Source organism: Brachyistius frenatus, unplaced genomic scaffold (genome assembly GCF_029030835.1).
Source record: "Brachyistius frenatus isolate BFR_SWC_R1_liver_20210118 unplaced genomic scaffold, ASM2903083v1 Contig_1, whole genome shotgun sequence".
Lineage (NCBI taxonomy): Eukaryota > Metazoa > Chordata > Actinopteri > Embiotocidae > Brachyistius > Brachyistius frenatus.
Window position 1 is genome coordinate 1545608 of NW_027210600.1, and position 27091 is coordinate 1572698.

Genomic DNA, 27091 nt, shown 5'->3' on the forward strand with positions numbered 1-27091 from the left:
TCCCCGCTGAGCACAACATCACCGGTCGGACTGAGGGCCGGCGGATCAATCCGTGCACGGAGCTTCAACACGTCGAGGTTTGAAACGTCGGCTCAACGTGGACAAACTGCCGGAAGCGCACACCGGTAAGTTTCTGTTTGTGATGCGCGTTTATTATGCGCAGACGTCCGGGATGCTGCAGTTAACGTCAAGTTGCCCAAGAAACAACAGAAACAACTGTGGAAATAGCGAACTGACATCCTCTGAGAATTAAAACGTGACACTTTGGGTTTTTTTTTTTTTTTTTGCTTGTGTGTTGCAAAGTTGATTTCCTGTTGTTGAATGGAGCACGGTGCGGTCACTTGCTCCCTAACGCCGTGCCGAAATGACAACAATGATCATTATTAGAGAGATACCGTGCAACGCATCATTCCTCTACCAACCCGTGAGCGTGAACATGTGCAGTTCAACTGATACTGTGTTTTCTATGACACATGAATATAACAATAACAGAACATAAGAGGCTCATATAGCAAATATGCACACCCATAAGCCATGTGTTTTTGGATGACATTTGGTAATTACCTATCTCGATGGACGTCTTAAAGTTGCGATCGTAGCTGAGGGAGATAAAACGCAACCAGATGAGTTTTATTCTGGAATCTCAAACCGGAAGTTGTGTCGCTCGTTGGTGTTTGGAGCGACACTGTGCTCAGTGCCTACAAACTGACGATGCTGCAGCTGCAACATCTGTGGCTCACTGCCGATAATGTCATTTATATTACACAACATCTGTATCATTATTAAGCTTCATTGAGACATATAATCAGGTTATCGGTATTTCTGCACTAACTCCTACACAGGCAGGTCTGGGATGTGAAGATTTTAACATGGAAGAAAACTTTAACAAACATCAGCCCACTTTTCTTCTTTTTTTTTTTTTATTTCGCTAGGGAGGCACATGTATCTGGTTATGAAACGCAGACAAGTGGAGCACTATATATAACCGAGTTTTTTTTTTTTTTTTTTTTTTTTATAAATGAAAGGCCTGGAAGTGAAACCACCCCCCCTCCCCCCAACAACCCCCAACAACCCCCAAGCTGCCTCAACACTTTTAAGGATGTATTTTTCCCAGCTGAAGTGAGCTGGCCTGTAATGACAGTTATCAACTGATTGCAGGTCTGTTGGAGAGCTCCTGTACCTCCAGACAGAGACGCTGTTGTCTTTCAGGAATGGTCCGATGTGATTAGAAAACACACAGACACACACACACTCCTCCTCCCCGGGAGCCATTTTTCTCAGACATAAATTATTTTGGTGTTATAAAACCCCATTTAAAGTTGAAATTAATATGTATATTATAAACTCAGGAGGAAAAAAAAAAACGGTTAAAGTTTACTTTTATTTCTTTGCTTTTTTCATTCCAACACCGACGCCGTCCGAATCCGATGTGGTTGATGGCCTTTAGAGCCGCTGCGTTAACAATCTGCATCACTTCGGAAGCTCTGGGTCACCATGAACCCACAAAAGCAGAAGTAAAGCTGCAGTCTGATCCACATAATCCAACCGGTTGTACTTTCACTCTTAATCAAATCACACTTAAAACACTATTGTTGTTTTGCAAGCTTCTGATTATGCCATTATTGGGCAAATCTGTCCTGCTCCCACACGCCCTACCCACACATCCAAACAAAACCACATACTTCTCCTCTTTCTCCTCACAGACACACACACACACACACACACACACACACACACACACACACACACACACACACACACACAGAGTCTGACCCTCGGGACCTAGTCGTGTGTTGGTGCGTCGTTTTCACCACAATGACCATGTTGACAGTCCTGCAAGACTTCAGCCGGGCTGCTTAGCTGAGTGGGTGTAAGCAGCACCATGACGTGTGCACACAAAAGGCCCCTTTCACAGGATCTCCTGAGGAAGCAATGGTGCTCTCACACATGCGCGCCTGCTCACCCCACCACTACGCAGACCATGCCACAACATTACTCAATTAATCCAGAGAGTGGAAGCTGCCTGTTAGTTACATAAAACCAGCCATTGAGAAACTACATTGTGACTACCTATTTTTTTGTTATTAGAACTAAGAGATTAGAGTCAACCTCGCCTTGACTCTAATCTCTGTGTTGCTGTGGTGCAATTTAGGGTCTTGGCCTTTTCCAGAGTGGATTTGCGTTGGTTAATGCGGCTGTGTGTGGTTGGATCTTTGGGAAAGGCACCGGGAGACTGGACAGGTTTGTTCTGATTCCAGCCCATTAAATCTGCCGCCTCTCAGGTTTCTGAATGATGGTCAGCCAAGACAAACTGAAGACAGCACCTTCATATTATCTTGGCATAATTTGCAATTTTCTAACATTTAATTAAAAAATAACTGCAAAATCAATGCAGTTCAGCTGTATTGCCATTATACTTGCATGCAAGTAAACACATAAGTTGGGGTGTCTGTGGCTCAGATGGTCATAAGGTCGGCGGTTTGATCCTCAGCTTGTGTCGACATGCTCGAGTGTCCTTTCCTTGGGCGAGATGCTCCTGATTGCAGCTCTGCCGCCATTGGTGTGTGAATGGGAAACGGTGTGAAGCGCTTTGAAACCGCTAAGGTGATAAAGCGTTATATAAGTGGAGACCATTTACAACCAGGTTTCATGCCAATACGTGAAATACATCCGTTGGCCCGGTCGATGATGGAGTGTCAGTTTCATGTTTTTCACACCGAGGCGTAAAAAAATGAAGGTGCCTTACCTCGTTTTTTTAAACTGGGTCCCGGGCCGTCACATTGCGTGTACGACCACACCACACAGTTCAGCAAAGGGTTTTGTCTTTGATCTTTTTTGCTTTATTTTTTGGGCATCTAGCGTGACACATTGTTCAACATTTTAGTTTTTGTCTGTTTTGTGTTAATTGTTTGTGTTATATTTGAGATGTTACCGGTACACGTCCATACAAGTAGGGAGGCTGTGGCTCAGACGGTAGAGTGGGTTGAACACTAATCAGAAGGTTGGTGGTTCGATCCCCAGCTCCTCCTGTCCACATGCCTAAGTGTCCTTGAGCAGTGGTGTACCATTGATGTGTGAATGTGCTCCTGATGGCAGCACCTTGCATGGTGATCGGTCTCATTAGTGTGTGAATGGGAAAACCATGTTAAAGCACTTTGAGACTGAAAGGTGATAAAGCGCTATGCAAGTACAGACCATTTACCGGGCTGAAACATAACATGTTCTCTTGTCTTTCCAAGATCACTTCAACACCAATGTGCTGAAATGTTAGGCACCCCACAACATCATAAAGACTAATAATAGAGTAATAATCAACCAGTGAAAACAGTAAAGCTCGAAGAAGCCTTTCAAAGTTGTAACCGAAAGTCTGAGTTACTAACTTGGGGTGGGAAGTTTAAAAGATGTGGACTTCAAGGCACCAGCGAGAGAGGGTCGAACTAACGACATCATGGCATTTTAGGAAAAGAATGGGGGGTGGATTGGCAGGAGATAGTGGAAATTAAAATGGTGGCTGTGTTTAAAGCTGCTCGTTCAGCCTAATGTATTTTACAGCAGCCCTCAGACTTCTGTTCATTGTCTACACAAGACAGCGGTGGAAGGAGCTGAGGTCTGGCAGCACCGCACTCTGCTCCGTCTTTTCCTCTTATCTGATACTTCACTTCCTACAGCGCTCATGTGCCCGCTGTTTCACTGACTGTCAGTCTCTGCAAAAAAAGGATAAAAATAAAGAGACACCAAAGCTAGTAAACAAACACTGGATGATAACAGGCGATGGAGTGAAACACCTGCTCCACCAGGGTGCAGGTTTGGTAAGCTGCAGCATCCTGTGATGAGGCGATGGCTCAGTAATAAGACCAACAGAAAAGAGTCCACAGGGGACAGATGGTAGTCTGGGAGAGCACCGCTGGTAAAAACCTTTGATTTATTTATAAGTCTCAAAGGGACACTTGAGCGATGAGTGTATACAGGAGGGAGGCGAGTACACACAGGGTGTGTGTGTGTGTGTGTGTGTGTGTGTGTGTGTGTGTGTGTGTGTGTGTGTCAGCGGCTGTTTTTGGAGGAGTATGAGAATATCGGTGCTTCAGGGGAGCACGATGAGCCGCTCCCTTACATGAATAATGAATTATTGCTGCTAAAATGGACTGTCTGGGGACTTCATAGTGTCTATGTTTGTGCACGCTCACAAAGTTTTGACAGATGTTGTTGTTTTTTTCTAGCTGCATGGCTGCAAAGACTGCAATGGAAATGTCAATAGATATTAAGGTTGTTTCTGGCAGTTTAAGGACATTAATGACCCATAAATCATGTAATGTGTGGTCATGGCAGGCAGTAATGGTGAAGAGGTTCTGCTGTCATTGGTGAGACCAGTTTCTCAATGTAAAGATAAACACCTTTACAGCTATGCTCAGTAACCATACCAAACAGCCACAATAACAGTCAGAGTAATCAGCAGTCATGATAATCTGATGGTTTTGTGAGGTCACCAAGAGGATAAGACACTCTTCTACAACGTGGTTTGAAACTAAATGTATAGAGATTAAAAATCCAAGTTTTTCTGTCCACTTACAGATTCTGATGTTTAACCTCAGGGTGTCTGGTAACAAACTGATTACCTGTCAGATACCTCTTATTCCGCAAATTTGAAATCAGTCTCTCACCACTTGAATTATTTTTGTGTGCAGTAGTAACATGAACCCAGAAGTTACAATTTTGGTGCCCTATACGAAACTCTATTTAATGTGGATTAGACATCATGGCTAATGCCTGGCATTAATACCAATCTGGCAAATCTGATTCCTAATTATGAGCCTCTTGGATGATAAACTGACTTTTGGGTTCACTCATTTTTTTTCAGTTAGTAAATTGTCTGAATCCAGATCTACAAAACCAGAAACATAACCTGAAATTCAGCCCACAGTCCAGTCAAGAGGATTTCAAAACTCAAGATTAAAAACTCAAGTACCCAAAGCTGGGATGCATTTTTTTTTAATGACATAGTAATCTTACCTCAGTGTGAAATCACCCGTTTTTCTGGCGCTTTTAACCACATCTCATTGTCTTCATCATCCAGTGGAATTTGCTCTGTTGACATGAATATGGCTTCATTGAAAAATGCCACCTGCTGATAGGAAATGCCAATAAAACAGCCAGTAAGGCGCCGTGAGTTAAGATTATTTTACTAAACTGCAAATTTACTTTTGAAAGTAAAAAATTATCTGTCATGGTCAATTTAGTTCAAATAGCGTTTTTTTTTTTTTTTCATAGAAACCATAGTTAGATTTCTCAAAGTCAAGTTTTTGGGAAAGAAAAACAGTTTTGGTGTCAAGCCTAGGTATCAGCACTTGCATCAATAGTTGAAACAATATCTGCCCTGTTGACAGGACACCTATATGCTAAAAAATTTGGGTCGCAACTCAATGACTAAGGAGAAATGTGTGTCCTGAGGCTGGACCAGTTGAGAGCTACAGGGCTAAAGAGGAGTAAAGAGAACATGAGCCAACAGGAAACCTGATGAGATAACCTCAATACTGACCTCATTTCAGAACCCTGGACAGCTCCCAAACTCTGCTGGCACCTTCTATATGTTACAGTCACTCAGTGTGTTCGTGTGTGTCCAAAGTTAACGCTCTAATCAAAACAGGAAATGAGATGAATGAAAAATTTTTTTTTTATAATACACGCATACGCTACACACACTTTTCACCCAATAAAACAGACGTGTGACAGTTCCCCATTACACTCCCTCTCAGTCTTACATCATGGAGATTAAAGGGTACAGTACAGCCGCTTGGCCCGACACACACTTGAGCTGCAGCTTGTTCCTATCTGCTCCTGTCTCGGCCATCTCCTTCTGTCTAGTGGCTTGTGCCCTGTCACACACACTCACATAAGCTCACTCACAAACCTCTTACATACCCTCTCACACTCTGTTCGTTCGCATCTATTAGAGACTGATTTCTTCTTTTGGTTTTTCACTTTCATCATTGGTCTCATATTTTCCCTCCCTGCTCTCTTTCCACATCTGCCCGTTCTGTTGTGTTTTTCTTTGTCTGTGATACTGACAGTGGGTGACATTGACTGATGTGTTGTGTTCAGGTGCCTGAGAGCGCTGGACACAGCAGTTGCAAACAAGAGAAAGAACATTTGAAACAATAACCAAAATGTCTCTTCTGCTTTTTTGTGCATCTTACTGTTTCAGTTTCAGAATGAGTGCAGGTTCTTGTACAACAAGCTCAGGATTCAGACAAATGCGAGCATAATTTTGAAATCACTTTAAAAATGAAAATGTCAGTGTTGCTCTAATGCCAGATGAATGTCATTTATCTCCTAGGAGGACTGTGGACCTGAGGGCACTTTATTGCTGGGGAGGGAGAGTCAAGCTCTCAAAAAGAAAGAAGAAGAAGGCGAAAGAGGGAATAACTCCAACAGGAGAAGCAACGTCCTCCACGCTCTCCTCCCTGCTCTTCACAGCTTCACCAGGATGAGGTTGAAGGATGACCTGAACCCCATGCTGCTGCTCCTCTTCCACCTCATGGTGTGGATCTACACCATCATCACCTTCCTGCCTTCCTACCTCCTCAGCTGGATCTCCGGACCCGACGAGGGCTTCTACGGCTCGATGGAGGAGCGAGCCAAGAGAGCCAAAGCCCGCTCGGTCCTGGGACGTCCCGAGGGGCCCTACAGAGCGGTGAACGCCACCAAGAGGCTGGTTACGTCGCTGCACCCGAGGGCGGACACCCTGGATAAGATGTTTGAGTACGCTGCCAGGAGGTTCCCCGACAGAGACTGTCTCGGGACGAGGGAGGTGATCAGTGAGGAGGATGAGCGACAGAGCAACGGGAAGGTGTTCAAGAAGGTATATATGTGGAAACGCAGCAACAATATTGTACAGAAAGGAGAGGAATCAATTACATAGAAGTGTAGAGGGAAAAAGGTGCATTAAACAAAATATCAGCGGTAGCCCACATGACGGAACATCTTGGGAAAAGATTGACACCACTCTCAGGCAGTATCTGTTCCTTAAATGTAAAACTCGGTCAGAGGTGAGTTAGTTTATCTCAGCATAAAGACTGGGAACAGGCTGCTTCATTTTCAATGTGGGTTAATATGTTGTAACTCCCAGAAATAAGTTGAATAAACAAGTTACACCAATGATGACCACAAAACATCCACTGACATCAGTGTTGGAGATTTATATCATTAAATTACAAAATAAAAGTAAATTTTAATCAGTTACTGAGAAAAATTTGTAATTAAATTACAGTTACTATTGAAAATGTTGGTGAGATACATCTGAATATGTTATTCTCAGTGAAAAGCTTACATATAGACAGGCTCCATTCATTTTGCAGTATGAACTTAAATATTGAACCTAGTTTTTAATTGGTTCTCTTGTTTTAATTTGCCCCGCCTCTCGTCTGCCAATCAAATAAGTGTGAATTGCTCTAAGCAACCACATCAAGGTGGATGACCATGTTGTCACATAAGATTAAGAGATATTTAAAAGAGTCACTTAGGAACCAGTGTAAAAACCTGTGAGCAGCACTCAGCCCTGTTGATAGTTCATCATCACTCAGCATGAGTCCACCTGAATGTAGACCTGGTTTGAGGTTCTGGGAACATTTGTCCTTCAATGCAGTCAGTTGTGATCTACAGACTTTGTGACTTTATTTGGTGTTTTAAAATCAAACCATTTAAATCTGATTTGAAGTTATAATGAAGAACTTTTAATGAAAGTTTAACAGTAATCAGTGTCGAGTTCTGTTGGGAGGTTTTCACTGACTGGTTTATAGTTTATATTTTTAAGGACTTTTCAGCTTTATTTCCCAGTTTAAATCATTTGTTATTAAAGTTATCAAAAAGTAATCAAATGTAATAAGTTACATTACCTTGATTAAGTGATTCAAATAGTTAAAGTACATTAGTTATTACATTTTTAACAGCAGTAATCTGTAGTCTTTTCGTAACCTTCCCAACACTGACATTACAACATTATATCCAATATGAAATATAGCAAAAAGTGTTGAGTTTAAAAGTATGAAATGATGAATGTGGTAATATTTGTCCAGCAAACCCTACGTAGGTCCAAGAAATCCCCAGCAGCGTAAGGAATACTTTAACTGAAGCAATGTTTTCATTCACTTGTTGTGAAGCAAAGACTGATTATTCTAATTCCACATTTAACTCATACCAGCACCCAAATGCAGTTTATGTTTGATAGATAATCCGAAATTACCAGCACCAATAAACGCCCTCACATATGGCGCCATGGCAGGAAACTGTTATCAACAGATGCTCTAAGCTCCATCTATTCATACTGAAGACATATTTTCCTTTCTTGTTCTCAAAAAAAAATAAAAAAGGCAAAATAGTTTCCAAGAACAGCTGAGCACTGTAGTTTTTATTAACTTGGACGAATAGGTGCTTTCATTGTGAACTATTTTCAGCTGCTTTTTTGCCCATGTGAGTATTTACAGCTCCAGGTTGGTGTGGAGGCGGCTCAGTGTACTGCATGTCTATCGTAACGAAGGAGCATGTCTGACATTGTTAATCTGGCTATTTCGAACACCACCAGACTCACCACTGAATGTGTCTGTTTCAGGATCGATTTTGAGGTATAAGAACATTTACGAGCCACTATTAGGGTGAACTTTTCTATTTTTTGTTTTATTATACAAGGTGTTGGGAATGGAAAAGACACAGCCTCTTCACAGATGATTGAAAATACAAGAAGGAATAGGATTTAAAAATCAATCAGTAGGCCAGATGTCAAACAGAAAGCTATAAATAAAAAAAAAAAAGCAAGGAGGAACACAGAGGCTGACGCTGTATTGAATTGTTTTTCTGTACCAGACATTTGTTGCATTGTAGGTAAAAAACAAAACAGTACCTCCTTCAAATCTAAACAGGATTGTTTAATTTAATTTGATTACTGAGCAGGCAAACTAACTCATCAAAATGTCCCCTCTTGATGCTTTCTTGGCCTGTTGTCTAGACAAACCTCTTGTAAATGTATAAAACATTTAAAATCCCAGTTAAAAGGTTGCAGTTATGCTCTTGCAGCTGACAGTTTGTTAGTCCTATATTCCATTAAGGTTACAAATGGAGAGACAGGAGTGAAAATAGAGCAGAGAAGGGGAACAGGAAGGAGAGAACCGTATATCCAGATTTTGTTCTCATTGGATTGAGAGTATGAAAAGTAGCATTAGTCTGTCTGACCTCTTGCTTCACCATTTTGTGTATATTTTAGCCAAGCAGAACACTTTGGAACGGTGAATGAGCCAATTTTGTCGTGCATATACTTTACTGGTGCATTTCCCCACTAATCCCAGCAGCCTGATCCCTCTAATCCATTTAAACCTCACTGTTGAAACACTTATTGCTGCAATAGTATGTGGCTGAGCTATTTAGCTGCTAGTCATTGTTTCTAATGTGGAAAACTGCACTGTGGAGTAATCATTGTCCTTCTTTGTGTTTGTGTGCACTCGCATGTATTAACCAATAGGTGTCAGTATAACCTCACGAACACATGTGCGGGAAGCTCCCTCCTGTCAGCTGTGTGTGTGTGTGTGTGTGTGTGTGTGTGTGTGTGTGTGTGTGTGTGTGTGTGTGTGTGTGTGTGTGTGTGTGTGTGTGTGTGTGTGTGTGTGTGTGTGTGTGTGTGTGTGTGTGTGTGTGTGTGTGTGTGTGTTGAAGGATAGTCCAGCAGCCTGAGCTCCTGTTCTTCTCATGCAGATAGTAAAAGAGGAAGCACCTCTTAGTGAACTTTTGCTCCCTTTCCTGTGACTTTTTAATACAAAACAGACCAAACGTGACTGTGGGAGTTCCTGTAGTTAAAAAAAAAGAAAAAAAAGGAGTCCCCACCAACACATAATAGAAGCGGCAGGGTTCCCCAACGGTTCTGTGGTTAATTTGGTTATACTAATGTTTGTATAGTCTGTGAAATGACTCACTGCATCCTGATATAAAGAAAAAAAAAAAGGAAAGAACCTAGACACATCTTTCCCCCTCAGTTTTGCTCTATCACTAATAACATATTTACCTCTCCTCCACCCCTCTGCAGGTAGTTCTAGGTGAGTACCGCTGGCTCTCCTACAAGGAAACCGACACGGCGGTGACCCAACTGGGCAGCGGTCTGGCAGCGTTGGGCCAGCGACCAAATTCCAACATCGCCATCTTCTGTGAGACTCGAGCCGAATGGATCATAGCAGCGCAGGCCTGCTTCAAATACAACTTCCCATGTAAGTCCGGGATGTTGGAAACTATTGACAGATGCAATTTACACTATAAAGGAGGATTAAAAACTAAAACTAATGCTAACACCTCAGGAAAAGGACTTTAAATTCTAAGTATCTAAACTTGATTAGAAACAGCAAAGTCAAAGTGGATCACACTCTGCATCAGCATCAGTTTCTCTCTACCGAACAGTTTGGTATATTTTGTATTTCTTTTGGACCCTTTTATATGTCAAATTATGTAATAGGGTCTGGTTACGCACCACTGGGGATTGCTTCCTAAAGGCTGTAAATGGGTTCATTTAAAAACTACTAGAGCAGCCTTTAATCAGCATTGACCACCAACTCAAGCTGTAAAGAGAGCAGCAGGGGCCCTTCCTCAAAGTGAGCAGAGTCGGTAAAAGACCAAAGCAGACTTTTAAAAATCAGTTTATACATTTGTCTTGCTCCTGCTTCAATTCCTCAATATTTACAGGTGCTACTGCTATTTGTATCACCTCATTTAGCTCTACTACCGCCACCATTGTTGGAACTACATTTCGAAACAAACACCTGACTTCAACATCATCGCACCCACACTGGTCGCGGGTTTGTCCGGTCCTCAGAACGGCTGAGCAAACCTCAAACAGGGTTTCCAGACTGTAAAGACTGAAGCTGTGAGCGATAGACGGGCGGAGCCAGGCTGTTACAAGTAGTGGGAATAAGGACCATAAAGCAAATAAGGCATGACACTTGCACCTGAGGATAAAGCAAAACAAAAGAACTTTACTTTTTTATAGGTGGGTCGAACAAAACCCAAAGACAAAACATCAGGAAACAGGCATAGGTACAAGCTTGCAATGGAAAAGGCTTCAGTGTTGAATTCATAATCCAGCAAAGGTGCAATGGCTGAAAGAAGGCCTACAGATGGGGATGACCGGAAGACAGGGAACAGGTGAGACTGGCGTGGTGGGCAGGAGACACGGCGAGAGAGACAGGCAAACAGACTGAGGACCTCTGGTGGACACAGGGAGAGACACGGGGACTCACCTAGAGAGGGACGCTGCGTTCAAATTTAACTCGTGAGCTGGTGGTCACAACATGGAAAAGTCGTGTGGTGCACATTGGTTAAGTCGTAAAAACACGGCCGGCGTCTCCAAGCCACAGAGGCTAACAATTTGGCACGCTAACGGGTAGGTAACATAATGCAGGAAATGTGAAGGCACAGATGGAAAAGATGAGGTCATTGGGAAGATCAACTTTTTCCACAGACGTAGGCTATTATCCCAGTTATGAAGACAAACTCGACATGACTAAAATGACAACATATTAGCTTAACACCCAAAGAAAAATGAACTTCCATGTCCTCTGCCATTTCCGTAAACATCACAGCAAACACGTCGCAACTCATGAACCCGAGACTTTGAGAAAACGAGTTCCGTACGGACTCTTCTCGTGGACACGGTAAATACGACCTCATTTCAACGCAACAAGAAAGACAGACGGACAAAAACTGTGACACGGGCTCGTAATCTGACAGGAGAACTGACATTTTGAAAACCTGCTGATGTTAACATAGAAACACACACAGAGCCTTTCCCTTATATCTCCCATATATGATACCAAATGTTTAATAATTAATCATTTTAAATTCTAATAGTGTTTAAAAAAAAAAGACGCTTTTTTTTTAAATGGTATGTGGCTGCAGTAGAACACACTGAGGCAGATGGAGGAGATTTTTCTTTTTTCATGGATACACAATAAATCTGTCCTTTCCATCTCTTACGGTTTAGGTTGTTCTGTACTGCAACTTTAAACACAACTCTGAGGTCTCTGGTCTTTCCCACTTAGCAGCTTTCACATGTGTCTCAATGTGGCTGATTTATAGTCATTTCTGTGTGTGTGTGTTTGTGTGTGCGTGCGCGTGTGTCCGTTAGTGGCTGCAGTGGACAACTTGTAACTTGCATTGCCCAGCTGAGACAGAAGAAGGTCATATTGTCCCTTCTGCTCCGTTGTTACATAAGCGTCCAATTTCTTCTCGTTCACGCTCGTCCGTGTTCTTTCAACAGAAATACACTTAAATACAGACGAGAGGACATTTTTATTTTAAACATGCTTGGACAGGACAGTGATTGTACTCTTAACAAAAAGACTTCTTGTGTAACGGGTCTTTCAGCCCAGTTTTCCAATTCTGCAGGTGGAATGAATCATTTAATGTCAGAACAAAGCTAATGTTGCTGGTTGCATTATTTCTGGGAACATTAAGAACTTTGAAATTAAAAAACAATTAGGATTACTTTAAACAAATCCAAGAAAATCAGCCATATGGCCTCTGAGAAAAGCTGCCTATAGAGAGCAAAGCAGCAGCCGCCTGCCGGGAAATGATTTACTCTTTAATATGTTCTGAACCGAAGCGTACACTACCTTTTATTTATCACAAGCTTTCACAGCAGTTCATTAAATCTTTTTGATTGTCCATGAAGGACTCTTCATTCTTTCTGCGTGCTTGAGTTTAGGCTCCATTAAACTGTCATGCTTGTAAAATACGCGGGGGGTTTAAAGGTTGGAAAGAGTAACAGAAGGAGAAACAGATGGGGGGAGGAGAGAGAGGGAGACAAGTGATGGCGTCAGAGGAGGGGAGAGGGGATCTACGTGAGCATCTCATGTTGACAGAGGCATCAAGGAGTCAGCCAAAGGCCCCCAGTGAACTCAAACACTTGGTGTGTGTGTGTGTGTGTGTGTGTGTGTGTGTGTGTGTGTGTGTGTGTGTGTGTGTGTGTGTGTGCACTACATAGCCCTTGTACATTGGCACGTCAAAATGCACAAAATGTTGTATCATCTGTTATGACTTTTCTGCACTTGTCAGTGAATAAAGTTAAATGAAGGATGTATAACAAGCAGCAGTTTCACATGTCTCTGTCTGTTGCTGCTTAGTGGGGTCTTTGCTAAGTTTCCTGTGTGTGTGTGTGTGTGTGTGTGTGTGTGTGTGTGTGTGTGTGTGTGTGTGTGTGTGTGTGTGTGTGTGTGTGTGTGTGTGTGTGTTCAGCTGGGGCCCAATCTAGTGTTTAGATCTCACGGCTGGAGGTGTCATGGCCCTCATCCACACACACACACACACACACACACACACACACACACACACACACACACACACACACACACACACACACACACACACACACACACACACACACACACACACACACACACACACACACACACACACACACACACACACACACCGCAGGAAGTATTGGAGCTCCGTGACGCAAGAAGACTGCAGTGTGACAAAGTCCTGTCCCAAAACCCTCCATGTCTGTGTGTCTCTCTCTCTCTCTCTCTCCCCGACTCTCTCCATTGCCTTCCTGTCACCTTTCTCTCCCTGTCTTTCACTCTCTCCTCCCTTTTCCCTTCCTCAATTAATTTGACCTGAAGGCAGTTTCTTTCTTAACAGACACACAAACACACTTTTACCATACATACATGTAGGAAGGTGGTTAAAATAGTTCTGGGCCTTTTGTGCACAAACAGAGTTCAGCACAGGAATGCACATGCAGCAAGAAAAAGCTGTAACCTTCATGACTAAGTAATCTAAGTTACGCCATTTGACCAACACAACCAGCATCTCCTCTAATGTTGCCAATACATTATAAAGAAGAAGGCAGAGGCAAGAGCATGGGAAATAAAAGTGTTTTTTATTTTAAGAAATGGAAAAATTCAAGGCAAACTGCTCAATCATTCACAGTCATGTGACTGTCAAGTACGCACTGCATTAGCAGTGAGGTTGGTTTGATAATCACTGGACTCAAGGGACAATCTATACTGTTGTCTCTTTAGTTTGCAAGTTAGCCAAACAACGACATTTTGTTGGAAACCTGCATCCGTCTATGTGCTTTTAATCTGAGGCTCTTTTTCTCTTGTTTTTGGGTCAGATTCTGTTCATTTTAAAGATTAAGAGAAATCTTTAAGCTGAAGCAAACAGGGATATTTAAGACATTAGTATGAATCCAGTTATGCAGTACAAATGTCCTGCCCCAACATGATATGTGCTTCCATGCACAAAGCCAGGTGCTAAAGACCTGGACTGGCCTGCACAGAGCCCTGACCTCAACCCCATCCAACACCTCTGAGATGAACAGGAAGGCAGACTGTGAGCCTGATCCTGTGCTGTAACATCAGTTTTTTTTTCTCCCTGAGTCTCTTGTGGCTGTTCCTGCAGCTGGAGCCCAAAATATAGCTGAACCAGAAGAGTAGAGGCTGACATAGCGGCAGATTACAGTTTATACAGTTCAACAATCACATATATAGGTGCCCACAGTCTATCTCTTCTGTAATCAGAGCAGGTCTTCCCGGAGGAACACGTGGCGTTTCATCTAACTATCCTTTCAACACGAGATGCAGGAAAAAAGCTCTCGGTGTCGGATTCAAATAGAATTTGAACACTAACCTTCAATTCTCCGACTACTGACACTCCTAATGTGGATGCATTCATTCAAACCACACATTCCAGCGCTCCATCAGGCATGTGCACTTAGTCATAACAACAAGCCCCCTCACATACCAATACTGTTTCCATCGCCAACAAAGTGCTTATCAGGAAGTGGGAGCCTGTGTCCCCTCAGTGGCTGAGCTCAGGCCTCTGGAGGTGCCTGATGATGTCATCTGAGTGGGAGGGGCCAAAGTAGAGCCCCTGAGCTGTGTAGACAAAGTGCACGTACATCTTTACACATGTTTCACTGTTTCTATGTCGATTGTGCACAGACATAGACTAGATATTCAATTAATTTATGCAATGAGGATAAATATATTTGATAAATATTGTCCTATACTTCTGTTTATCCATTTTATTTATCCATGTATCATCTGCAGCACCTGGGATTTCTGGGTCAATAGAGTCAAGTGGTCATTCCTTCCATGTGTATTGTAATTATGCTATTTCAGAAAGTGCAGTGTAGACCTGTCTTCATTCAATTTTAGTTGACAATTAACTGTCATAAGAACGATTGTTCTTTTCTGTTCATTTAATGTCACTGTTTCAGTATAAGCCAAATCATTGTTTATTGATATATTTGATGAGGACCAAGAGCCCTTCATTTCCATTGAACATCAGAACATATAAATAAATGTTGTCCATTTAGACTTCATAAACAACAAATTTCACAGGGCAACTTATAAATTCAGGGCCTATCACTGAAATGTACAAAGAAATTATTGAAAATAACACATAGCAGTAATCAAAACAGACGTATATTATTATAATTTTGTATTTATGCATGTGTGTTGCAGTGATCACCCTTTACTCCACACTGGGAGGTCCTGCCATAGCTCACGCGCTCAATGAGACTGAAGTCACCCACATCATCACCAGCAGAGAGCTCCTGGAGACCAGACTCAAGGTGAGAACACACAAACACACAAAAGAAAACTGCAAATATTCTGTTTATTTACAACCCTGTTCCTGAAAAAGTTGGGAAACTGTAAAATGTAAAAAAATAAAAAAAATAAAAAAATGCAGTGATGTGCAAATTACATATGCCATATATATAACACATATAAACATGATCCAGAAACACTACCACCTTCTCTCGGCCTGACCTCATTTAAGATGGACTGAGGCAAAGTGGAAAACTGTCCTGTTGTCTGCAAATCAAAATTTGTATTCGATTCTTTTTAGAAATCATGGATGTTGCATCCTCCGGTCTAAAGAGGAGAGGGACCTCCCAGCTCGTTATCAGCGCACAGTTGAAAAAAACAGCATTTGTGACACGACACCGTCTCAGGTTTTTTGGAAACGAGGTTGTGAACGTTACAGGAAATGTGGGATTTATTGCAAAACCCAAACTGTGTTTAGGCATCAGTAACATGTTGGGTTAGAAGCAATGACACTTCTGAGAAGAAGATGGATAGCAAATCAAATAGGATCGTCTATTGGCTGCACCTTCTCCATCCTCTCAGACTTATCATGTGCTGTTTGTTCAATAGTTCAAATTAGACAAATGTTATGAAGCTGTGATTAATGGTAATTAATATGTATCCAGATGTCTCTGGTGTCTTACTAGTTCTAGTATTCTAGTATTAAGCCACCGTTATCCATGAGAGAGCGAGAACACAATGGGACAGTACTGACTGAGGAGGACAGTGTGTCACCACGGAGACATAAAAAGTGAACAAGTGCATGTCTTATGGCCTGTTATGGACAGGTTCAATCCCCAAAGGCTCATGATGCTCTGGCATTTCACCCCCCTTTTATCAAAGTGGCACAAACACAAACCTGCTCCGCTCACACTAACACACACTCCCTCTGAGCCCAAATATTGATGAAGATTGTGTCTATTGGATTTCTGGTGACTTATCAGATATAAACATGCTTTTCATGTGTCAGTGGAAACAACACGTGCATGCTTGTCACGTTTGTGCTGTGTGTGTGTGTGTGTGTGTGTGTGTGTGTGTGTGTGTGTGTGTGTGTGTGTGTGTGTGTGTGTGTGTGTGTGTGTGTGTGTGTGTGCGCGTGCTTGTGTGTGTGTGCGTGTACATCAGGCTATCCTATTTGAAGTTTCAAGGCTGCAGCATATCATTGTAGTGGAGAACACGCCAACCTCGTGGTCCGGCTATCCACGTGGCATCAGTGTCCACAACATGACTGCTGTTCAGAAGCTGGGAGCCAGCTGGGAGAATGGTAAGTGTTTCATGTGTGTGTGTATGTGTGTGTGTGTGTGTGTGTGTGTGTGTGTGTGTGTGTGTGTGTGTGTGTGTGTGTGTGTGTGTGTGTGTGTGTGTGTGTGTGTGTGTGTGTGTGTGCGTGTGTGTGTGTGTGTGTGTGTCATTTTACTTTCTCATTTTGTGGTCTCCAGTTCACTAGTCATAGTCACAGAGGTACTGCTGTTGCTGTATGCCACCCGGGTTCTTTGGATCACGGTGTTTATTGTTAGATTTTCAATGACAGATGAAGTTCCAGCAATAAAATCGAGGCCCCTCATTCAACTTAAAGCACTTTCTTGTATTTTAAATATTATTACACCTGTTGTATCATCTGTCATGACATACGGCAGGGCTTCACGGGAATTCCAGAACTACTTGTGCAGCATAATCAATTTCTCAGTTCCCAATATGTTCCAGCCTGCTTCACCAATCTTACACCAATAGTACACTTGGAGCTTTCACGAGGGCAGCAGTTTGTTGAGGTGGTGCTTAGCCTCTTTTAGCCAAAACGTTTTTCACCCCTTTTGTCAAAGATAGTTACTGAATGTGGGTTGAAGCACTGTTGTGTTTATCTCAGTAAGCAACATCAAGTATTAACTACTGATCCTAGCACCGTGTATTAATTAGCATCTAATTAAGAGAGAAAGGTTTTTGGCCACTGAGGGGGAGCAGAAGTAAGCTATCATCCATAGACTGTGTATAAAATGATGTAGTCTGTGGGTCTGAAAAGTGAAGCAAACATGGAAGTAACTTAAAGTGCAATACAGCCGAGGGCCACTAGGGGCTGCCTAAAAAAAAAATAAAAAAAATAAAAGACTCTCGCTCAAAGAGACCTCCATTTAAAAAGTGTCAAGTTCTCTCACGAAATACTCACATTTTTTAAAAAGCCACTACAGTGTCATTTGTTAAATTCACTCCTTCTGATCAGCGTACCGGAAGTCCTTCTGAAAATAATTTAATCATTGATTAGACTTCAGGCCTCAAAGAGCCTGTCAATCAATCCTGTCTGGATTGCACATAAAATGATGTAGTCTGGATTGATTGACAGGCCTGGTGTGCAATCAGGTTTCCGGTGTAGGTGGGCGGGATTCAACCTTCACTCCTCCCTTGCTCCAAATGGTCACGTCTGGCTCGAAAAAAAACCCCCAAAGATGGCGACCGAAAGCTTTCAAATCAATTCACAAACCACTGAGTGACGTCAGTGGGTTGCTATCGGCTACCAACAGAATATTGATATGTTATCGCCTATATTGAATGAAAGTCAAAAAAACGAATTTGTCAGGAGGCAATTGATTTTTGAAAGCAACCAACATCAGAGCTCCTTCAACATTTCTCCATATTCAACAAACCTCCATATTGAACTGAACAAATTGAATATATCAGTATCAGCCCAAGCAGATGAAATGTTACGCACTGAGAGCTCCTGTGTTTAAGAAGCATCTGATAAACTCTTTTGCTGCAAACAAAATGTAATGGTCACGGTGGGTTTTTTGTAGTTTTGTTAGATATGGATGTGGGGGCGGATTGGTATCAGTCCCATTAGGTCATGTGAATGAGGACGTGCTAACATCTGTGTCAGATTATAGTCGATAGCACGCATATTCAGTCAGTGGACGGATGAGGACGAGCCCCCCCTTGGCTTTTATTGAGGTCCCTCTTGAACCTGCTGACCCAAAACGTGAGGAGCTGGTAGTTTCTTGTGCAGATAAAGGCAGAAGGAAGTGGGATTAGAAAGGGAGGATGGAGCGCTGGGATGTAGGGGAGGGTCGTGTTTACACACAGCGCTGTTAACTTCTCATGACATCAGGTCTCGGAGCACACACTCCAACATGCTTCATATCTGAGTAACGGCAAAGAGAAAGAAGAGAAGAGAGGTCCTCCCTTTGTGACTGTGTTATAATTTAGTCATCATCCTTTGGTGTGTCGGGGCCTGCTGAGCTTTAGTGTCTCAGTTCTGTTTTTGTTTTACACCATAATCAACAGAGGAAAAATAAATCTAATCTCATATCGACCACCCTGCATGAAAGAAACTTCTGTCTCATTCATTTGAATGAAGCAGCAGGATCCAGTAAAACAAAGCAGTGTTCTGCGTAGTCCTTATTAATGTAAACCCTCGTGATTTTAAGACTAAATAAAGACTAATTACAGCTCTGGTAGCTCTCCCCAGTCTTGACATATATTAAGCTTTCACTCACACTTAATTTTCCTAGTTTGCATTTGAAAGGCCACACCAGCCGAAAACACCTTTTCGATTGTCAAATGTGACGAGTGCTGTGGCGGTTTTTGTAACTAACGATCCGACTTTCACCGCACTCTGAAGCCGGGCCCTTTGTAGCTAACACGGGATCCTGCACAGCTTTACCAGCTTTCACTGTCAGCTGCAGAATCAGGTTTGCACGGTTGTGATTGCAAAGAAGATTCAAAGCCCACAAGGTGATCGTTAAGTCCAAAGAAAACACACTCAAACATTTATCTGACAGCTAGCAGATAACACAGTTTCCACCAAATGGACGCAGTTGAAGTCCTAATCCAAAAAAAAAGAAAAAGAAAAGGAAAGTGCAAGAGAAAGTGTTGGACCGAGGAAAGAAGAAGATGAAAAAAAGTGTAAGAGTGAGCGGAAGATGAGATGAGAAAGAGGAAAGATAAGTGATGGAGAGGAAATGGTGTTTTTGGCCGGCACAGTCAGACACAAACCGTCCGCCGGGCCAAGAGGGGCCTGATTGTTTAATATCACAGCGGACTATTTTCCATGCACGTGTTTGACTCCTTTGAAATTCAGTACATTTTCTTTTCTTTCTCTCATCAAGTCGGTTCACCCAATGCCCGTCCAACTTAAGGAACATACAGCATCAATCAGTTATTTATATTTAACCATCTATTTAATCTCCTCATGTATAAACAGGGCTGCATTTTTGTACTGGTACAGTTTAGTCTGTCTTCTTGTGTGTGTGTGTGTGTGTGTGTGTGTGTGTGTGTGTGTGTGTGTGTGTGTGTGTGTGTGTGTGTGTGTGTGTGTGTGTGTGTGTGTGTGTGTGTGTGGTTAGTTAATATATATATACACACAAATCACAGTGTCATTTTATAAGCCATTTGTGTATTACAGTCCTGTCATATTCTGGTTAAGTGGTACAAATAATTACCTGAAAGAGAGAATGTAAATAAAAATGATAAATGTGTGTGTGTGTGTGTGTGTGTGTGTGTGTGTGTGTGTGTGTGTGTGTGTGTGTGTGTGTGTGTGTGTGTGTGTGTGTGTGTGTGTGTGTGTGTGTGTGTGTGTGTGTGTGTGTGTTACAGCAGCACGTGAGCGTAAGCAGCCGCTGCCCTCCGACATCGCAGTCATCATGTACACCAGCGGATCCACGGGTATCCCAAAGGGCGTCATGATCTCCCACAGCAACATCATCGCTGGCATCACAGGAATGGCCGAGAGGATTCCCAACCTGTGGTAAAGCACACACACTGACTTCCCATATGGGACATGTGCTGCATGTATATTGTAGTGCTTTTTCTGCTTGTCGGGTAAGGCTGCGGACATTTCCAACAATATTTAATGAGATTTGTCATAGAGTTTTTGTTTGAATTCTTTGGTCCAATACTTTTAATTGTGGTGATTTTAGGCTGTAAAAAGGTTTATTTTGCTCATCTGTCCGTCAAATATGAAGCCGCAGGAGGAAGCAGAACTATAAACTTTACACCTTTCTGTGTGATTGACATTTTTGAATGAAAAAAAATGACGCACATGGAGAAGCAACTTTTTTTTTAAAATTCACTCCTTAAACCAGCAAATCTCCATGGTTACGTGACAAAGCAGAGACATCAAACACTTGAAATAAACAAAAGAGCTTTAAATTTGTTAATTACCAAAAGACAATAACGCACTGCATGAGTGGAAGCACAAGAAATCCCCTCTAAGTCCTTATGCTAAGCTTCGCTAAACTCATGTTGCAATGCAAACGTCTTGCTGCTGCTTGTTTCAAAGAAATACTTTGACATGATGGGAAATATGCTTATTAAAACAAAAACCGAGTCTTCTCTCTGAGGAACGAGACGGGAGTGAGAGGAAACGAGCAGGGGAGGGAGCTTAGTATGAGTGGAGAAAATAATGTGGGAGGATGTGAGACGGATGGAGGTTAGAGGGTTTGCGCCTGTCACGATCTCAATCAGACTTCTTATGAAAGCTTTCTGTTGTGTATTAAGTAATACGACTGTTTGAACCTCCTTACGCTGAAGTTTAAACATGTTCACTGAAATGTGATTCCCCAGAATTAATATGTGGCCAGTAGATCATACTTCAGTCTAAACAAAGAAAAGAGTGGCCCCTGCCTTGAACTGATTCAAAGTGTTTATCTTCTAAAGATTACTAACCTACGGTTTAGGATTCAAGAAATCACGAGACTATGTATGTAAATTCTGGTTAATGATACTAATTACAGGAAATGCTTGATTCATTTCACAGAGTGAACGTTAAAAGTACAAACCTACATGTGGGAGCTCACGAAACGAAGGAACAGAAGCACACCTCTTAATGATCTCATGTTCCAGTTGTTGGTGTCTTTGTGTTCACAGTGAGGAGGACACCTACATTGGCTACCTGCCTCTTGCCCATGTGCTGGAGCTGAGTGCTGAGCTCGTATGTGTTTCCCATGGCTGCCGGATCGGCTATTCGTCTCCTCAGACTCTCGCTGACCAGGTAAAGTAACACTAAACCTAAAGCACACCGTGAGCTTCAGGAGAGCCAACTGAAATGTACCCGTACACCCAAAAACTGTGCAGTTTGAAGGTCGATACCTCTCTTATCTGTATGATAAGCATAAAGCTCAGCAAACAATGATGTTGACATTCTTCTGTCTCTCATAACTTTTACAAAATGTCAACTTCTGGTTTCATAGCAACCAAAACAGAAACACAAACAAACAAACAGAAACTTTAAACTTTAATTGAATCTGGCAAACCTTACAGTGAGTGATCTTAAAATATTGCTGATGCGTCACTATGCATACGCTGTTAGGAAATCACCTAATTATCTGAGATACCCGTCTCTATCAGGACTGTCCACAACTGGACACTCGTACAATAGTAAGCCTCTCTGCACTCCCTCCAACTAAATTTGTTTTCTCAGGTGTTTAAGAATCTGCAGGTCCAGATGATCTCCTTCTCTTCTCCACCACTCTGTACACAGAATGATTAAATGTACATTTATAGCCTTTATTGAGCACATTTCAGACCCAGTATTGAATCAACAATTTTACAGTTTCCTTCAGCTCCAGTTAGCTTCACTCAGTGTTGCTTGCGCCGCTGCAAGTCTCTGATTGGTTTTCAGATTTGAGCTTAATCTGGTCGACACTCAACTCAACCCAGCTGAAGTCCCACAGATCCTTCATACATACTTACACGTGACAGTGAATGATGGATGGAGACAGGGACGTTTATTAGATATTTAAGCAACTTTTAACAATTAAACAAGATATGAAAAACAGGAATTTGTAGAATAGAACTGGTTTAAACCTACAAAACATATAAAATTACTTTAAAGAACAAATTACAATAAGACAAAGGAGTGCTAAAGGATTATTGTCTGTAGCCGTGGACAGGATGGGGAGAGCATTTCTATGAGGATATTCACCATGCTCCCATGAAGCAAAACAGAAAGAGAAAAGAATACAAATTCTGGAGAAAGTCCCACAAAAAAATACCCCTAATACATAATTATGGCAGTTTAAAGTGCAGTTGAATAACTTAGGAAAAACAATTAGCCTGGCGCTGTCCAAAGGTCCTCGAAAGCTCACTATCTTGTTTGAAATGTGTGTTGAAATCTGATGTGTGCAATCATTAGTGTGACACTGTTTATTTTTCTCACCTGAAGTCAACCAAGATCAAGAAAGGCAGCAAAGGAGACACCAGCGTCCTGCAGCCTACTCTGATGGCCGCTGTCCCGGTACGTCCAGACGATACACTCAACACAATGCAAAGCTTTGTTCAGAATAATGATGGACAAGCCTTAATATTGACAGTTTCTCCCCCTAAAGTCTGTGCAAACACCGATGTTTGATTGACATGTCTGCCAGCAGATCAGATTTCACTCTGTATTTGTCCATAGTCCAGCTGTGACTGAGTCCAGCAGGCCTGGATCTGCTGGATCTGGTTCTGAACTGACTGTGACGTAGATACTTGCTGCATCCTCCCGATGGCCAGCGCTGCTCTTTATCACCAAACAGTGTTTGACAACCAGAGGATAAAGTGGCATATTTGAGGTGTGCTTGTCGGGGAGTATATTCTAGTCACTAACCGATCTCAGCGTTAATGATGCCAAGATGGGCTTTACTCACAACTTTGCATAGCTGAATTGTTTTGTTAATGTTGTCCCACCCTTCCACCAAGTCCTCTATTAGTTCTAGATGGAGTTTATAATTAATGGAAACAAAAAAGTAGGGCATGCAGTGTGACGTGGAAAGCAAACTTTGCAGTCAGGGTGTTATCAACAATTTTAATCTAACATCGTATCAGGAATAAAGCCGCTTTGAATTTAATATTTTACATAAATAATGTACTTAATGACTTAACTTGTATGTGAAAGGGGTCAATTGTACAAGTAGTTACAAACCCAGAGAGCATTAGCATCCGACTCTCAAGGTCCCTTCAGCTTCATGGTGCATTTTTGTTGTTTTGGTTTTACAGCAATGCAACATTTGGTTCAGACTAACTGATGTCATCGTCTATATTTCCAGCAGCATCGTGCAACAAAAAAAGCTCTAAACAGCACCGAACACAACCTGCTCAGAACCAAACAACAGACTGACAAAGTTAGCGACTACCTGGTGAGGCTAGCAGAGCATTCGACAGCTAAAAACACACGTCTTTCCATCAGGACTTAGTGGATATAAACAAATCAAAGTGAAGGTAAATATTGCTTGGAAATTCACCTGGTGGCCGGAAGAACGACTCCTAATTTAATGTTAATGTTTGAGTTGGCTAAAACGTTTGCAATCAACTTTACAAACCAACACTTAAAGATGAAGAAGTTTAAGATTCTGATCATACTTTTATGATCTCTTTGCTGTATGTTGTCAGTTAGTTAACATTTTATCCAACCCAGTCTCACACTACAGCGTGTAATACACCCGTCAGTCCACTAGAGGATACCGCGTCCACGGAGCACCTGTGCGTGAACAAAACAAAGACCCAGCAGCGTCTCCACTCCTTTGTCTTTAAATCCACGCTGACCTTCTCCCAGATTCAAACACTCCTGTTTGTTTTGTCAAACCACTGGATCGCAGACTTTATAACTCTTTGTGCTTCTTCACATTACTACTTAACGTCTGACACCGTATCCTCTAGTGGACTGACGGGTGTATTGCAGGCTTTGCCGTTGTACCGGGCCATTTTCTCCATAGTAATTTATATGTTCATTATCCTGTCAATAATGAATAATAAAACTGAGAAGTAGGTATGGACATTTCAAGCAAAACTACTATTCGAAATTCGCTGTGAACTATTGGATTTTTAATCTGATATTCGCATAATGCCGGGACAGTTTTACCTGCAAAGCTCCGGACGCCTGAGAGCAGCGTGTTATTCTTCTCCCCATGTTATTTCATGTGGCTGGCAGGCAGTTTTTAGCTGCATTACCGCCACCTTCTGACAGGAGTGACGCATTACAACTGCGCGCAGGAAAAAACGGGGAATAAGGAAGATTGATAGTCGTACATACTAATCGATTTTGTAGATTATAACAACTATTTGAATATTCCAAAATCGTGCCCCATCCCTACTGAGAAGTGGTCTGCTTTGTGTACTTTATTGTTTGATGAGACTGTCAGGGAAGTGTTACATTCTGACAAAGACACGGTCCTCCATCTATATTCTTGTTGGCCAATATTTTCAAGCTTTATTAACTCAACTATCACCATTAAGTCAAGCCCATATAAAAGGTGAAATCCTGACTTTGCAGTGATGACTCTGTTTTAATCGTCATGTGATGTTTTCTACTAGTCAGTGAAACATGATGGAACTTTACTGCCATGAAGAAAATTGAAACGACTAAACCTCTCAAATACCTTTGATCGTGTTAGTTAGACAGTACGGCCGCTAGTTCGAGACGGTACATCGTCGCTACTGCGTTCTCACCCTCTCTCACACATCATGACGACAGCCCCCACCAACTCCCCTCCGACCCCCACCCTCCACCGCCCACCCCAACTCCCAGCGGTCGTAGTGTAAAGGCCAAAGGGCCCCAGTTTCTGGAACCATTCACAGCTGTAAACAGAACGTGAGAAAGCCCCATGTGGTTATCCCCACGACACACACACACACACACACACACACACACACACACACACACACACACACACACACACACACACACACACACACACACACACACACACACACACACACACACACACACACACACACACACACACACACACACACACACACACACACACACACACACACACACACACACACACACACACACACACACACACAAATTGTTTGCTGTGATATGACAACAGACTGCTGCATGAATCCTGTGTCTACTTCTTCTCTCTCTGCTCTAGCGTCTCACACACACACACACACACACACACACACACACACACACACACACACACACACACACACACACACACACACACACACACACACACACACACACACACACACACACACACACACACACACACACACATATATATGTACCCCCACTGTGAGCAGCTGCTTTTTACTGCTTTTTTGTTTTGTTTGTGCCCTTTCCCCCATTTAAGTGAGACCAACTTTTGAGGACTCTGCTGATTGGTGTAATAAGTGTAGTTAATCTGTGGGTTTCACTTCTCTCCACTTTGTCCCATTGACAGTACAAAATATTTCCATTTCCTATGATTGACATTCCTCTTCCCAGCACCATCCTGTTCCTATCACCGTTTCACCCCCATTTTATCCAGTTTGTCCTTGAGAAATCATGAAATTCCCTTCAACATGCATAAGAGTATGTCATGACAGAAGGCCTCTTTGAGTCTTTTCAACACGTTTTGAAACACTCACCGACCTGTAAGCTGCCAGTTCAAGCAAAAATGCTCAGCTAGACCCTTTTTATTCTACCTAACCTAATTTAACAGAACCAGTTGAGAAGAATGTTTTTCTTCAGACATTGGTGGAAATTGGAAAAAAATTCCCCTTGGGGATTAATAAAGTAACTACCTAACCTAACCTAACCTAACCTAACCTAACCTAAATTGGTGGATACAGAGCTACAGAGTGGGCGCCTCCCACTCAATCTGATTGGAAACCTGGCAATACTACGTCCCGCCCACTGATAGCTGTAACCTGACTACACCACAGGCCTGTCAATCAAACAGGCAACACCCTCCAAAAACAAAGCTTTTTTAAGCTTTTTTTCTAATCAATGACGCGATTATTTTCAGATGGACCGCCAGAAAACTAATAAGAAGGCTCAACTTTAGCTAACAAGACCAAAACTCTTTTTGGAGCCAACCTCTCGTGGCCTCATTTTTCAGAGTCGGAAGCTACGTCCACTTTTCTATACAGTCAATGGGTGAAACATGAACTTTCATTTGGAGTTGGGTTTCTGGCCAGCAGGGAAATGTGAATTCAATATTTGCTATGTTTTAGCTCTGTTTTGGCCTCCACCAACTCCTGAGGGAAATTACTGGTTCTCTGGCTGCTAAATGCTTCACTATGTTCACCACAGGGATTCTAACTGTGTCTATCTGCTGTTTGATGCTGAGCAGGTCGAGCACAGTAGGTCTCTAATAGAGTTAAGAGTGACCCAAAACTGAAAAAGGGAGTTAATCAATCAAACAGCCCAAAGTTCACTATAAAGCCCCGTAAAGCTGGAGGAAGCTGCACATTCTGGACATAATTCTTTGTAGGTTCATCTGTGACCGCATGAAAGCATCGTTATTGCATAATATTGTTTATAGCCGCTCTAAGGGAGCACAGAGTTTGTACATTTTCTGGAAATTGTTCTGCCTTGCCTCATGCAACAGTCACAAATCATATCTCCTAATACCACAATGAACATTTTCGCAAAAGAGCTGCTGAGTGTGAATGATTCAGATCACGATCGGCTGGCGTCCCATTTCACTCCTGCAGATGAATGCAGTTCTCTGATACGTTTCATTCAACTTTTGGAGAGATTTAATGTTGTGGATTCCTTT

At 42.2% G+C, this 27091-nt stretch overlaps 1 protein-coding gene across 2 annotated transcripts in view; it reads left to right on the top strand.

The window, feature by feature from the left end:
• acsl3a (acyl-CoA synthetase long chain family member 3a) overlaps positions 1-27091 on the top strand; it is a 35648-nt gene continuing 8557 nt past the window's right edge. Inside the window, exons 1-8 of one of the 2 annotated variants that reach the window (XM_069690656.1) lie at positions 1-125; positions 6332-6856; positions 10064-10241; positions 15501-15610; positions 16752-16890; positions 20208-20358; positions 21480-21603; positions 22777-22848. In XM_069690656.1, coding sequence (XP_069546757.1) covers positions 6482-6856; positions 10064-10241; positions 15501-15610; positions 16752-16890; positions 20208-20358; positions 21480-21603; positions 22777-22848 — 1149 coding nt within the window. In that variant the 5' untranslated portion in view covers positions 1-125; positions 6332-6481. The remainder of the gene's footprint in view (positions 126-6331; positions 6857-10063; positions 10242-15500; positions 15611-16751; positions 16891-20207; positions 20359-21479; positions 21604-22776; positions 22849-27091) is intronic. The other variant, XM_069690745.1, reaches the window with a different exon arrangement.